Below are 15915 nucleotides of genomic sequence, written 5' to 3'. Positions count from 1 at the left end.
GTGGGCCAAAAGGAACCTTTTGGGTCCCACAGACTCCAGGGTCCAAGTGTGACTGCAACCCCTGCATGCAACTCTTGTACCAATGCTCACACAACCAGGACTGGACGCCTCGCTAAGGGTCCTATAAAAGCTATGTAGTCCCCCTTTAAGAAAGGGATTACCCAAAATGTTCTTCTACACACAAAATGCTTACAAGTATTTTGGCGATAGGTCCACTTTAATACCAGGCGGCTGCCCTTGAGGCCGGGTATTTATGGGCTAGGAATCCCTGCCAATGTTTGCACATATTATACACACATAAACCATCCCAAAGTAAGCACGGGTGATGGTAACGATTGTGCGGGCCGTGGCACAAGAGTCCATGAGATGCGATGTTGTACAAAGTGCCAGGGTCTACATCAACAAACATCAATTGCATAGGAGAGGGCTGTCACACGCGAGACAGTACAAAGGACATCTATTCCTGGACGCAGATCGTATCCTCAGCAGACCAGACCATGAATGATGGCGGAACCCAAGTGAGAGATGTGGAGTCGCCCATGATATGGACAACACTTGTGTTTTATCTCAATACTTGTATTTAGGAAATCTTGTAGTCCAGGTTCACATATTATATTTAAAGAAGTTGTTCTATAAACTACACTTATCCACCAAATAAAAGGTATGACTGCTGAGGGACTGATTGCTTAGATGACAATGTGGAGAACAGGAAGACCAAAGGTCCCATGTGTGAAGATAGGGGTAGTGAGCATGTGCAACCACCATTTCTTAATGAAAATGAATGGAGCAATGGTGCCACAAGCTCATTGCTGCTCCTTTCATACAGGGGATCTTGGGCCCTTGGTTCTTGTTATTGGTGGGGGTTTAAGTTGTTGGACCCCAGCAATCATACAGTTATCTTTTGAGTGGAAGAGCGAGCGAGTTAGAGAGAAAGCCAGAACGAGCGAGAGCAAGCAAGCCAGAGAGAGCAAGAAAGAGTGAGCAAAAGAAAGCCTGAGCGAGTAAGAGAGAGAAAGAAAGCCAAAGTGAGAGAGAAAGAGAGAAAGTCAGAGCGAGCATAAAAGAAAGAAAGAAAGCCAAAGTGTGAGAGAAAGAGAGAAAGAAAGTCAGAGGCAGCAGAAAAGAGAGAGAAAGAAAGCCAAAGTGAGTGAGAAAGAGAAAGAAAGTCAGAGCGAGCATAAAAGAGAGAAAGAAAGCCAAAGTGAGTGAGAAAGAGAAAGAAAGTCAGAGCGAGCATAAAAGAGAGAAAGAAAGCCAAAGTGAGTGAGAAAGAGAAAGAAAGTCAGAGCGAGCATAAAAGAGAGAAAGAAAGCCAAAGTGAGTGAGAAAGAGAAAGAAAGTCAGAGCGAGCATAAAAGAGAGAAAGAAAGCCAAAGTGAGTGAGAAAGAGAAAGAAAGTCAGAGGGAGCAGAAAAGAGAGAAAGAATGCCCAAGTGAGTGAGAAAGAGAAAGAGAGAAAGAGAAAGAAAGTCAGAGGGAGCAGAAAAGAGAGAAAGAAAGCCAAAGTGAGTGAGAAAGAGAGAGAAAGTCAGAGGGAGAAAGAGAGAGAAAGAAAGCCAAAGTGAGCAAGAAAGTCAGAGCGTGCAGAAAAGAGAGAGAAAGAAAGCCAAAGTGAGCGAGAAAGAGAGAGAAAGTCAGAGGGAGAAAGAGAGAGAAAGTAATTAAGAGCGAGCAGAAAAGAGAGAGAAAGAAAGCCAGAGGGAAAAAGAGAAAAAAAAAACACAGGGAGAAAGAAGGAAAACCAGAGTGAGCGAGTGATTGAGAAAAAGCCGGAGCGAGCGAAAAAAAGCCAGAGTGAGCGAGAAAACGCCAGAGCGAGAAAGCACCAGAGCAAGTGAGAAAGCGCCAGAGCAAGCGAGAAAGCACCAGAGCAAGCGAGAAAGCGCCAGAGCAAGCGAGAAAACGCCAGAGCAAGCGAGAAAGCACCAGAGCAAGCGAGAAAGCACCAGAGCAAGCGAGAAAGCACCAGAGCAAGCAAGAAAATGCCAGAGCGAGAGGGCGAGAAAAAGCCAGAGCGAGAGATCAATCGAGAGTGAGAAACAGAAAGCCAGAGTGAGCAGCAAGAGAGAAAGTGAGAGACTTGTCCATCATGGTCATCTCCTCTCCTTCCACACTACAGGAAACTGATAGAAAGGTGCAGTGCAGTCTATGTACTTGTAGATGGTGCTGCGTAACAGGGTAGCTACCGACCTCTAATTGAGGTAACAGGGTAGCTACCTCTAATTGAGAGACTGATTTCTTCTTTTTCATGGAAAGCTAATTTGCATACTTTTTCCCATTAAACATTACAAGTAAGACTCATTACACCAGCTGGATCTCCAGAACCAGTACCTAGCAGAACCACATCTTCATCTACGACGTGGCACTTGAAATTATTGTATTTTTTCCCACAATCCCAACAGTTCTGCTCATCTATGCATGGGGTTAAAGTGGGAGAAGATATGGCGGCAATATATTTGGGCTGCTGGCTAAAAAACCTGTATGCCTGAGGGGCTCAATGTGCTAGGACCTAGGTCTACGGGGAGGAGAAGCCAAGGTGAAATCTGTAACAGCCAAGTATTCTTTAGCAGGGTATGGTGGTATTATTTATTGTAATATATGGTAGCTGTATAGCAGTATTATATTATACAGCTTTTGGCGGTATTATGTGAGCTGAAATTTTGAGCAAAAATAATGGCAAATGATGGCTTATTGGAGGATTTTGTTTTATGAAACCATCCTTGACTGGGGCAAATTATTGGCAACTAAAGGCTGATGGGGTGAGATCTTTGTGGGTGAGTACCATACAAAAAAAATATTATGGGGCCTTTGATAACTTATCCCAAAAAAACCTGAAAAAAAACACAAAAACACTTCCTCCTCCATCAGACGGAAGAAGCTGTCCGGACGGCACACGACAGCATGAGAGGAGTTAATCTCGGCGGCATATGAGGGATTACAGAACAGGTTACATGGTGTTCTCCTAAATGGCAGCTCCTCCCTGGTTTTCTCATTCCTATAAATTCCAAGGGAGCAGAACTTCTTATGACTGTCTTGTAACCGGCCTTATCTGTCCTTTTTTAGACCTCGCTTCTTGTCACAACTTTCATGGTTTATAAATACTCGTATTTCAGCAGCACTTCAGATCTTGTGGAAAAGTCAAACCATCTGCCAGGCTGCATGTGCAATTAAACATCATCTCTGGAGTTTACCCGTTGTCAGCCAGAGGCGACCACAAAGCGCGCTGGGGTTATGTTAGGATACGCCGGTGGTTACATTAACTCTTCCCTTCCTGTACACCTTTACATGGATAAATTTCAAAAAATTATTTTGTATATAACATGTATACAAATACGTATATTATATATACACAGTACTGGGCAAAAGTTTTATGCGGGCATGGAAAGAATGATGCAGAGTAATGATGCATAAAAAAAATAGAAGTGTTAATACTTTGCATTTTGTTAATTGATCAAAATAAAGTGAATGAACAAAAGAGAAATCTAAATCCCATCAATATTTGGTGACCGCCCTTTCCCTTCATCATTTCTTCTAGGTACTTGCACACAGTTTTTGAAGGAACTCAGCAGGAGGTTGTTCCAAACATCTTAGAGAACGGACCACAGATCTTCTTAATCATGCAATACTATCAGGGAGACATCTGATTGGCTCCAAATTTATTCTGCAGCAGAACAACAACCCCAAACATCCAGCCAATATCATTAAGAACAAGAAGTTCTGGAAGTGATGATCAGGCCCCCACAGATCCCTGATCTCACATCATCCAGTCTGTCTGGGATCACATGAAGAGACAGAAGGATTTACACAAGTGACATCAACAGGAGATCTGGGGTCAGTTCTCCAAGATGTTTGGAAAAACCTCCTGCCGAGTTCCTTCAAAATCTGTCTGTAAGTGACAAATGTAACGAGAAAAATTAATGAAAACAAAGAGCAGTCACCAAATATGCCATTCTCCCCTTACAGATTTTATGTTAGACCTATGATCCTGTCCATACTGATATCAACACTGAGGCTACCTATGCTGCTGAGATCACAGGTCCAGGACAACTAATGAGAGTGGCACATAAACAGCAAGAATTTATCTTAAATATTATTTTTTTTTTACGATTGAAAAGAAGAGAAGGTGCTCTCCACCCATGAGCATAAAAATTTGACAGTGCCCCCCCCCCAAAAAAAATTTTTTTCCCTAGGATAAAGTCTATCACAGCCCACTTATAAAGGAGAAGGGCACCCAATACATCATTGCCCATCCCTCTGGACCAGAAGGCCACAGCGAGGTTCAGGGATCAGTGGCCTCCCTTCACCAAAGTTTAGGAAGAGCCATCTTGCTCCCAGTATTCACATGAGCTGCCACCCTAGTACACAAGGAGATCAGTCTAGAGCTAAGATTTGGAGGGAAGAGCAGAACCTAATGGCCATACACTCCGACCTTAGACTGATCAGTGGGAAACCCATAAAGGACCGCATCACGAAAAGTCTTAAAGACAAAACACATGTGCAAAGGATCACTGTAACGCAAGCAGGGGTAAAGGATGAGCTCTTCTGATCACCTTCGACCCCAATTTCCACATCTAGGACTTTAGATCCTGTGCAGATCACGGTAATGGCCACTGTATTCATTTTCTTTTACAATAGTATCCGCTCTAGGTCGATATCTTGCGCTATGTGGTATACGTCAAAAGTGTTTTGCAGCGCATATACAGTCATATGAAAAAGTTTGGGCACCCCTATTAATCTTAAGCTTAATGTTTTATAAAAATTGGTGTTTTTGCAACAGCTATTTCAGTTTGATATATGTAATAACTGTTGGATACAGTAATGTTTCTGCCTTGAAATGAGGTTTATTGTACTAACTGAAAATGTGCAATCTGCATTCAAACAAAATTTGACAGGTGCATAAGTATGGGCACCCCACCAGAAAAGTGACATTAATATTTAGTAGATCCTCCTTTTGCAAAAATAACAGCCTCTAGTCGCTTCCTGTAGCTTTTAATGAGTTCCTGGATGAAGGATGAAGGTATTTTTGACCATTCCTCTTTACAAAATAATTCCAGTTCAGTAAAGTTTGATGGTCGCCGAGCATGGACAGCCCTCTTCAAATGATCCCACAGATGTTCAATGATATTCAGGTCTGGGGACTGGGATGGCCATTCCAGAACATTGTAATTGTTCCTCTGCATGAATGCCTGAGTAGATTTGGAGTGGTGTTTTGGATCATTGTCTTGCTGAAAGATCCATCCCCTGCGTAACTTCAACTTTATCACTGATTCTTGAACATTATTGTCAAGAATCTGCTGATACTGAGTGGAATCCATGCGTCCCTCAACTTTAACAAGATTCCCAGTGCCGGCATTGGCCTCACAGCCCCAAAGCATGATGGAACCTCCACCAAATTTTACTGTGGGTAGCAAGTGTTTTTCTTGGAATGCTGTGTTTTTTTGCCGCCATGCATAACGCCTTTTTGTATGACCAAACAACTCAATCTTGGTTTCATCAGTCCACAGGACCTTCTTCCAAAAATAAATTGGCTTCTCCAAATGTGCTTTTGCATACCTCAGCCGACTCTGTTTGTGGCGTGCTTGCAGAAACGGCTTCTTTCGCATCACTCTCCCATACAGCTTCTCCTTGTGCAAAGTGCGTTGTATAGTTGACCGATGCACAGTGACACCATCTGCAGCAAGTTGATGCTGCAGCTCACTGGAGGTGGTCTGAGGATTGTCCTTGACTGATCTCACCATTCTTCTTCTCTGCCTTTCTAATGTTTTTCTTGGCCTGCCACTTCTGGCCTTAACAAGAACTGTCCCTGTGTTCTTCCATTTCCTTACTATGTTCCTCACAGTGGAAACTGACAGGTTAAATCTCTGAGACAGCTTTTTGTATCCTTCCCCTGAACAACTATGTTGAATAATCTTTGTTTTCAGATCATTTGACAGTTGTTTTGAGGAGCCCATCATGCCACTCTTCAGAAGAGATTCAAACAGGAGAACAACTTGCAAGTGGCCACTTTAAGTAGCTTTTCTCATGATTGCATACACCTGGCTATGAAATTCAAAGCTCAATGAGGTTACAAAACCAAAAAAAGTGCTTTAGTAAGTCAATAAAAAGTAGTAGGAGTATTTAAAACAAGAAAATGATAAGGGTGCCCATACTTATGCACCTGTCAAATTTTGTTTGAATGCAGATTGCACATTTTCTGTTAGCACAATAAACCTCATTTCAAGGCAGAAACATTACTGTGTCCAACAGTTATTACATATATCAAACTGAAATAGCTGTTGCAAAAACACCAATTTTTATAAAACATTAAGCTTAAGATTAATAGGGGTGCCCAAACTTTTTCATATGACTGTATTAATTGGAAACCAATATCATACTATGAGCAGGGCCTCCATCAGATGCTACAGACAGGTAATCTAGTAGTCTATGTATTTTGCCATATTGCAAATGCAGCTCTGTTACATCTATATTGCAAACGCAGCTCTGCTACAGCTGTATTGCAAACGCAGCTCTGCTACATCTGTAGGCAATCGTCTAGATGGAGAGAAATGATACCATGTAAACAGCGAGCGATAACGGATGTTGCTGGTCTCGGCCCATAATTAGGACACTTTGCTGCCTGTCTAGACGCACAGAGTCGTCGTCGGTGCTGAATATTGTTGTGTAGCAGCTGGGCCAACTCCAGGGTAAATACCAGCGGTAGCGGGAGGGAAGGCTTACAGCTCATTGTATAGCAGAGCTGGCGGAGAGATTAAAACGGCTACTGCGACAGATCACAGCAAACATGGCAGTATTACCGGGAAATCGGCACAATCCCGACCTGTGTACAGACGCTGCTTAGTGCTAGAAACAGCAAACACAACTCAACTGCTCCGAGGACAAGGGATTCATTTACCACAACTCGTTGTCTACTCAAATCCAAAGTGCACGTATTTAGGGACCTGCCCAAAACAGTCTGACCAGAAGGACGTCTGTCGACTCATGGACAACTTCAGATCAAACCTTTATGGCAACCTGTATGACCGACTTCTTCCGAAACGCACCGACCAAAAAGTTCAGATGCTAGTTGGCAAAAAATGAAATAGTCACCTTGGCCAGCAAGGCCGGAGTTATAATATCAAGCAAATTGCCCCCTCTCTGCTAGCAGTTTTCTGACAGTCTTTTCTAATGTTGGTTATTAAAATACCACCATATGGTGATGAGAAAATACACCCATATACAGCCCACATAATACCACCATAGTGATCGAATAATATTCAGCATCCAAGTAACATGCCATTAAAGAGCCCACATAATACTGAAACATCTTTCTACATAATACTGCCATATGAATCTCACATATTACTAAAATATGGTTTTCATGTAATACTGCCATACAGACCTCACATAGTATGGAAACATAGTTCTCACATAATACTGGCATACAGACTCCACTAGTAATAAAGGTTTCTTACACAATACTGCCATATAGAGTCCACATAGCATTGAAACATTGTTCTCCCATAATACTGCCATACAGTGTGCAAAAAATACTGAAACATGGTTATTTAACAATACTGCCATACAGTGCCCAAATAGGACTGAAAACTATTTCTCACATAATACAGCCATATAGCGCCCAAATAATACGGAAACGTAGATATCTAATAACGCCATACAGTACCCAAATAATACTGAAACCTGGTTCTCACATAATACTGCCATACAGAGCCCAAATAATAATGAAACATGCTTATCTAATAATACTGCCATACAGTGCCCAAATAGTACTGAAACATGGTTCTCACATAATACTGCCATACAGAGTCCAAATAATAATGAACCATGCTTACCTAATAATACTGCCATACAGTGCCCAAATAGTACTGAAACATGCTTCTCCCATAATACTGCCATACAGAGCCCAAATAACACTGAAACCTGGTTATCTAATACTGCCATACAGTGCCCAAATAGCACTGAAACATGATTCTCACATAATACTGCCATACAGAGCCCAAATAATACTGAAACATGGTTATCTAATAATACTGCCATGAAGTGCCCAAATAGTACTGAAACATGGTTATCTAATACTGCCTTACAGAGCCCAAATAGTACTGACACATGCTTCTCACAAATACTGCCATACAGTGCCCACATAGCACAGAAACATGGTTATCTAATACTGCTGCCATACAGAGCCCAAATAGTACTGAAACATAGTTCTTACATAATACTGCTACAAAGAGCCCAAATAGTACTGAAACATGTTTCTCATACAATACTGCCATATACTGCCCACATAGTAGTGAAACATGGTTCTCACACAATACTGCCATATAGCGCCCACATAGTACTGAAGCATAGTTCTCACATAATACTGCCATGCATAGCCCACGTAGCACTGAAACATAGTTCTTACATAATACTGCCCACATAGTACTGAAGCATAGTTCTCACATAATACTGCGATATAGCGCCCACATAATCATATTTTACCTCTGTGATGGAAGGAGGATCACATTTTTTGCAAAGAAACATGTTGGAAAAGCATCCCTGTATAATTTTGAGGCCTAGAATTAATTAAATGCAGCCATGCATGGCACCGTTCTGTGCTGCTATCCTGATTGCTGACTGTTTCCAATTACTATTAGGAAGTTATAGATTTTACAATTACGGACAATAGACCCAACATTATCAGGGGCTCAGCTTCACGTTTACCAGCACTTTCAGGATGTGTGAAACAGAAGGAGCAAAATCTCTACCAAGAAGAAACCTGAGGATCATCATATTCTTAAAGGGACAGCATATGCAGTCATAGAGGTCTCCCGCCAGGCGTAACCATATATCCTAGTAAAATAAGCCCAAGAGAAGACACAGGCGCTGTGTACCGCTCATGGGATTCATCATTGATCTGCATAGAAGTCACTGCGATACCAAATTGTATTAAATAGCTTAACAAATGGATGTAAAGAAAAGAGGGGTACTGCCCCTTTAATAAAAAAAAAAAAAAAAAAAAAAGTTCAGTATGATAAAATGTCCCACACATCCCCTGAGCCACCTGAAATCTCAGGTCTCCAGGATCAGGACCGTATCTCGGTGCCGATTTAGTATCATCCACCTGATCCGTTCACTTGTGAGAACATCTGTTTAATGCAAGTTATAAAATTGCATTATCATAGGAAGGAAGGAAATGAAAGTCGTACTAATCCCACAGCACAGTCTAATCAGCAGGCAACGTACTGGAGGACCGGGCGAGGGCAACGTGCCCCGTATTAACCCTATAAAATCAGTTATGTACAGCAGATCATCTCTTGAACTAGAAGATGGTTTCCCACTCATGTTCTCCTCTGTGGACACATCAATGCAATTGTTTCCATGTTTTCCAACATCCTTTACAACTTTCTACTGCATTGACGAAATGTTCCTGACCAGGCATCTCTTCTGCCTAGAGGGGTATATCGTAATACCTAGGAAGATTCGGAAAAAGCTTCTGATGGTCCATTGACCAACTGCATGACGACAACCTAACAATGAAGAACCTCTGAAGGAGCCCAAGCTATCCTACATGGTACATTTGTCCACAAAGGAGTGTAGTAGATACAAGTCCATATGAAAGTGTATTCTGCTACTTATGGACTTGAAACTCAATCACCTGTTAGCAAAGGCCCCTTTAGATGCCCATTGACCCACTATGACCTACCCAATACAATTGTCAACTCTTTAGGTCAAGGAGATGTGCCTATCATCAGATTTGGAAGGAAGTAGAGGCAACTCTACCACTCCTCAACCCTCCCATATCACCCATTTCTTCACGTGCCCATCACGTTTCCCCCACAGTCTATATTGACCCCTATAAATGCGCATTTACCCAATATGGCCTACAGAATAAAGTGGCTACTCTTCAGGTCAAGGAGATCTTCCCCATCTTCAGATGTAGTAGGTGGTAAAGGCAGCCTAACACCACCATAGCTTCAAACCTCCCATATGACCATTGCTTCACCTGACCACCAAGTCTTCCCCAATGTTTGTAAATCACCCTGTAAATGCCTACTAACCCACGATGACCTACCCAATACAATTGTCAACTCTTCATGTTGAGATCTGTCCATCAGCAAACCTGTTAGGCAGCAGAGCCAATGCTTCATCTGACCACCATATCTCCCCCACTTTTTGTAAGACCCTTGTATGTCCATTGATCCAATATGAGATACTCAATCCAAAATCCGTTATTTATGTTGAGGAGATCTGTCCATCAGCAGACCTCTTAGGCAGCAGAAGAAGCTCAACACCACCATAACCTCAAACTTCACAGATCACTATGTCCATTGCTTCATCTGACCTCCATGCCTCCCCTTTTGTAAAGACACCTATAGATGCCCATTGACCCAATATGACCTACCCAATACAGTGGCCACTCTTCAGGTCAAGGAGATGTGCCCAACATCAGACCTGGCAGGCAGCAAACCTACAACACAATAACCTCAAACCTCGCATATCACCATATCCAATGTTTTACCTTTCCATCACTACAAATGAACTCATCTTTTTGCAAAGGCACCTGTAGATGTCCATTGATCCACCATGATCTACCCAATACAATGATCACTCTTCAGGTTGAGGATATCTGCCCATAATTAGATGTGGTATGATGTTGTGAGGCTACTTTTACCATCTAACGTCAAACCTCCCATATGTAATGCTTCACTTGACCACCATGTCTCCCCCCCACTTTACTAACAAAGAGATCATTCCAGATGTCTCCAACATGAGAGAGTCCACTATTTAGGGGTTCGCGCAAACTGGCGTAGATTCTCTCATGCGAGAGAATGGGGCCGATTATGCTAATGACACTAGGCTCAAACTCTGTCAGAGTTTGATCTGAGTGTCATCTTCGTGTGATCCGATTCTTTCGCATGAGAGAATGGCAGCAGAGGTGCGGAGAAGACGGAGAACTTAATTTCTCCATCTTCTCCATTGTCTCTGTGCGAGTACATCGGACTGTACTTGGATGACATCAGACGTGGTAGGCAGCAAAGCAAAGGGTAGTCCAACAAATATTTCTAAATCCTGAACACCTGTTCCGCCTATAGCCATCTGAGATGGTCGACCATTCCCAATGACTTTTATATGTGTGGTGGCCCTTGGTGTCCAAATTGTCAATATTTGTCTTTCAAAACTGGTCATGAACAGAATCGCCCAACATCATGATAGAAATGGAGCGGTTGTGGCAGGAACCAGGAGTGGTTGTCATAGGCAAACTTATTAACTGGTATAAGAGACCAGAGGCAAAAAAATATGTGATTCTTCATCTGATCATGTAAGCCCAGTTACAGTATCAGTAGCCCAAGGAAAAATCTGCTGTTGTGTATTTGCACAAATGATATTTCCTCATGAACGGCCCGCGCCTAATGAATGTGGCATCAGCATTTCACAGCTCGTGGTTTATATGTTACATTTTATCACTCAGATAAATAGCTGGTTTATAGCCAACATAATCATTCACACAAGCCGATGTACAAAACGTGATCCCCAGGAGTCCGCCTCAGCCCTCTCTCCGTAAGAGCTCCTAGAGCCCCTCTAAGTTGGACCTTTCAGGTCTTCAGGAGATCACCTGCAGAAATGGTTCTGGAAATCAGCTACAGGAAGCACCAAATAAATACTCAGGAGGGTAACAAGGTATTCAAAACAGATGGGCACTTGACCCAACTCCTTAAATTATACATTTTATCTTAGCACTTCCTTTCTCTAGTCATTTCCTATTTTGTCCTACTCTCTGAACAGGTCACTGCTTCCTGGAAAATCAACACACGCCTCCTTTTAACACTTTGTAGTTTCCCGAAACCCTTTTCCCTCCGCTGCATATTTGTATCCTCCCACCTCGTAGTCCCTACTATTACCTAAAAATAATATGGATAGGTCACTGCCTCCTGCAGAATCATCACACTCTTCTTTTAACACTGAAAACCCATCTGCCTCCCTACATGTCTGTATCCTACCACCTTGTAGTAGCTAATATTACCTAACAATAATATGGATAGGTTACTTTCTCCTGCAAAATCAACACACTCTTCTTCTAACACCAAAAACCCCTTTGCCAGTGTAACATGTCTGTATACTCCCACCTCATAGTCTTCATTATTCCCTAACAATAATATGGATAGGTCACTGCCTTCTGAAAAATCAGCACACTCCTCCTTTTAGTTTCTAAAACCCTTTTCCCTCTGCTGCATGTCTGTACCCTCCCACCTCATAGTCCCAACTATTCTCCACCAATCATATGGATAGGTCACTGCCTGCTACAAAGACAACGCAGTCATCTATTGCTGCTATCACTGCCAAGATCTGATAAAAAAATGTATCCAAAGTACTAATTGTAAGTATCTATTAAATTACTATTATGTTGTCCTACTATGTTTATAGATTATGGTGTTTTTTATCCCTCAAAGTCCTGGGAAAGTAAGATATGTTGTTGCTGTCTAAAGCAGTTAGTGGTTTTATGTCCAATTGATGCCACCGGATCCTGGATTCATAGACTGAATTCAATAGTTACTGACTAGCCTACAACTTGACTGCTTGGTAACTCCTTGGTGGTTGGCCACCATACCCTACATTCATGGTAAATTACCGCAACCTTGTGATAACACTCATCAGCTCTTTCCATAAATCCATGCATAAAATAAGGTACTAAAAATTATAAAAAAAAAACTTCAAAAGCTCCAGTACCTGAGTAGCCACCAGTAGATTTAATGTACATCTGTCCATAATGCTCCTCCACCATGGTTTCATAGGCTTCGTCTTCCTCTTCATCTTCTTCATTGTGGTAGGACGTAGGGCTGTCGGTGGTGGGAATACTGCTTGCACTCGGGCTTGTGCGCTCCCCTTGAGAGTATGGTACTTGCTGTACATTGGGAAAGAGTGCCGCTAAGCTAGACATGCCATAGTAGGATACTCGGGGGATTTTTGGTGGAGCAGACGCTGGGACGCCGCCACCAGAATGGTCTCTATTTTGGGTGTCTGAATGCTTCTTGCCCGGCAAATTGGGCATGGCAATGGGTTGAATCTCCAGACTTTCATTCTTCACTCTGGTCAAAAGAGGGATGGGCATGGAAGGTGACATGACGTAGGGTACCGTCGCGCCCTGTGTCTGGTTACAGGGGCTTTGCGGTTCAGAACTGGCGTCTTCGATCATAGTAGTCTGAGAGTCACAATGGGGGGAGCTCACTTTGAACATCAAGTCCGTACCTCGTTCTACAATGTGCTGGATCTGAAGAAACCCTGCTGTGTACATGACCACGAGCTGCTCGCTGGCAGCCATAGTTAGCTTTCCAGTGTAGCAAAAAGAGAGGATCTGCTGAAAACATGCCGGGGGCACGGTGGCCGGCAGCTCGAAAGCGCTTTTGCTGTTCCCGCTGAACAGATCTCTAAAGTACAGACTGCTTGCCGCCAGCACGGCGCGGTGTGCCTTGAACGCTTGACCTTTCACGACTATGGAGACATCGCAGTACAGTCCCATGAGCCTCTGCTCATTCAGGCAACCCAAGACAGTGTTCCCGAAATTGGGTATTTCAATGTGTAACATCTGTGACATGGCTGGAGTTTTGCTTACAGAGACATTCAACAAAATGATGTCGGAGACAGTTCACATCTGTAATGACAAATACAATTAAAAAATTAGTAAAAAATAAATAAAGAATAACTTTATTCAAAGCTAACGGTCAACCATAAAATCCAACGATGGATCAATGGATCTCAAGCCCACCAGGGACAATATATAAGTGTTTTTTCCTGCCAGACCTCGTTTTGTGGCTAGGTCCTAATATATCAATACTTGTCACACTTTGTCGTTCCTGCTCCTTTACATGACAACTACATGAAAACATGGGATGTTGCTCAACAGCAACCTGTTTCTAGAGAACTGGTGATCTCCAGTGATTCACTTTCCCACAAAGCCATCATTTTATTAAGAAAATAATCAGGGACGACTAGGGCAAGTAAATCTCCAGAACATAGCTTCTTGGCCACATTGACGTTGTCTGGAGATGCGCTTGGCCTGGTGATCCCCGGTTCTTTTACTTTCCTTTACAGCCATCATTTTAGCAAGAAAAAAAGAACCAGGGACCCCAAGGGCCAGCATATCTCCAGATGATAGCTTCTAGGAACCCTTCACATGGGTCATTTTGTGGCTGGGTCCCATTATATTAAAAACTGGCACACTTGAGGATCCCACTTCTTTACATCACACTTACATGGCTACAGCATGCTGAGGTATGGGTTGCTTTTCGACAGGAACTTCTCACGAGAGAGAACTAGTGTTCACCGGTGATTCCCTTATTAAAAGCTGGTTCTGGAGGAAATAATTCACTGGTGAGCACCAGATCTCTCTAGAGAGAAGTTCCTGTCAAAAAGCAACCCATATCTCAGGTTCCTATACCCATAGATAAGTGTGATATGTAAAGAAGTAGGACTCTCCACACCCAAGAGGTCCAAGAAGCTATTGTCTAGGGTTGAGCTTAATCTGGTGGTCCCTGGTTCTTCAGAGCAGTTATTTTAATTAAAAGGGAGAACCAAGGACCACCAAAAAATAGTGTCATGGCCCCATTGATGTCATAAGGAGATGTGTTTTGCCCGGTGATCCCTGCTTCTTTCTCCTACTAAAAAGATGGAGGAAACCACCAGGCCAAGCACATCTCCAAATGATGTCAAAGGGTCCAAGAAGCTATTGTTTGGAGGTGTGTTTGGTCTGGTGATACTAAAAATTATGACTTTGAAGAACAGGTTACCACCAGAAGACTAAGCACATCTCCAGTTGATAGCTCCTTGGACCCCTTGAGTGGTCACCTAAAAGGGTGTGGGAGTGCTACATTTTTAGGTCTTTAATGAAGTTCAGCATATAAAGTAGTAGTGTGGGTGTATCCGACACTAAAGCTCCCTCCTCTGCCGGCACCATCACATGTGAATACACTTCTAGGCAGGAGCTGTGCGCTCACAGAGTAGCCATTCGGGACTTTAGAAAGGTTAGGCAGTGGCCTTGTTGGTTGCCAACAATCTGCTTTGCCAGAAAGAGATATTACAAAGATACAGCTGAAGACAGAAGGGGAAAAAAAACAGTGAAGGATGCATCCCCTCTTAATAAAAAAAATAAAATAAAAATAATAACAACAACATATAAAACTTGCACACTGAAATAAAGTAAAATACGAAATAAAAAAAATGTAAAAAGCATGTCTAACAAATTAAAAATAAAATAAAAATGATAAAAATAAATAAAATTAAATGTATAAAGCCATAATTTTATTTAGCACATCCCGGACTCCGAGTGATTACAGTCTAATTAAGGAATTAATTTGCTTTAGTAACAGAGTGTTCTGAAGTCTCCAGAAGTCAGACGAAGCGACAGATCAAATCATCTCTTAACATGAGTGTCAACAGATGCGACATTTCTGAAGATCCACGTCCGTACGTGTAAAGTCAGGCGCAGCTGGTGTGCAGAGGTAGCAGAGCGGAGTTTGTCGTTTGGCACATAACATGAATGTAACCCTTCTAAGTGTCTTTAGGTGACAGCATATCCTGTAAGTCTCACGATATATTATATTTTGGGATCTTCTGTTGCTGAGGAACTACAAGTTCCAGTACATAAAAAAAATCTCATCAGGCTCTGGGACTTGCGTTACATCTTGAGAACCTTAAGTCTATTTTTTCCTTTAGACTTGGCTGCCACCCAAGGCTCTCCTCATGCTTGATCAGACTCATGGACATGCTAGGATTTGTAGTTCTGCCTCCACCTATTTCTCCTGCTGAAAGGCTATGCTTTGAAAAGCTATAGTCCTGCAAAAAAATACGGCTGTGACTTACCAAGTTCTGCAGAAACTGTGTCCCACCATTTTCAAAATACTAAAAAAGAGCTGGGAGTTGTAGTACCTCAATGTTACAAAT

At 42.4% G+C, this 15915-nt stretch overlaps 1 protein-coding gene across 14 annotated transcripts in view; it reads right to left on the bottom strand.

Moving 5' to 3' along the window:
- NACC2 (NACC family member 2) overlaps positions 1–15915 on the bottom strand; it is a 209015-nt gene that overhangs the window by 17082 nt on the left and 176018 nt on the right. For all 14 annotated transcript variants that reach the window (XM_073640148.1, XM_073640162.1, XM_073640151.1 and 11 more), the window contains one exon: positions 12706–13627. In XM_073640148.1, coding sequence (XP_073496249.1) covers positions 12706–13570 — 865 coding nt within the window. In that variant the 5' untranslated portion in view covers positions 13571–13627. The remainder of the gene's footprint in view (positions 1–12705; positions 13628–15915) is intronic.

This window comes from Phyllobates terribilis, unplaced genomic scaffold (assembly GCF_046119375.1).
Source record: "Phyllobates terribilis strain yellow unplaced genomic scaffold, ASM4611937v1 Scaffold_7__3_contigs__length_470593459, whole genome shotgun sequence".
Taxonomy (NCBI): domain Eukaryota; kingdom Metazoa; phylum Chordata; class Amphibia; order Anura; family Dendrobatidae; genus Phyllobates; species Phyllobates terribilis.
The sequence above is the reverse complement of the archived record's forward strand: the minus strand, read 5'-3'. Positions and strand labels throughout refer to the sequence as shown.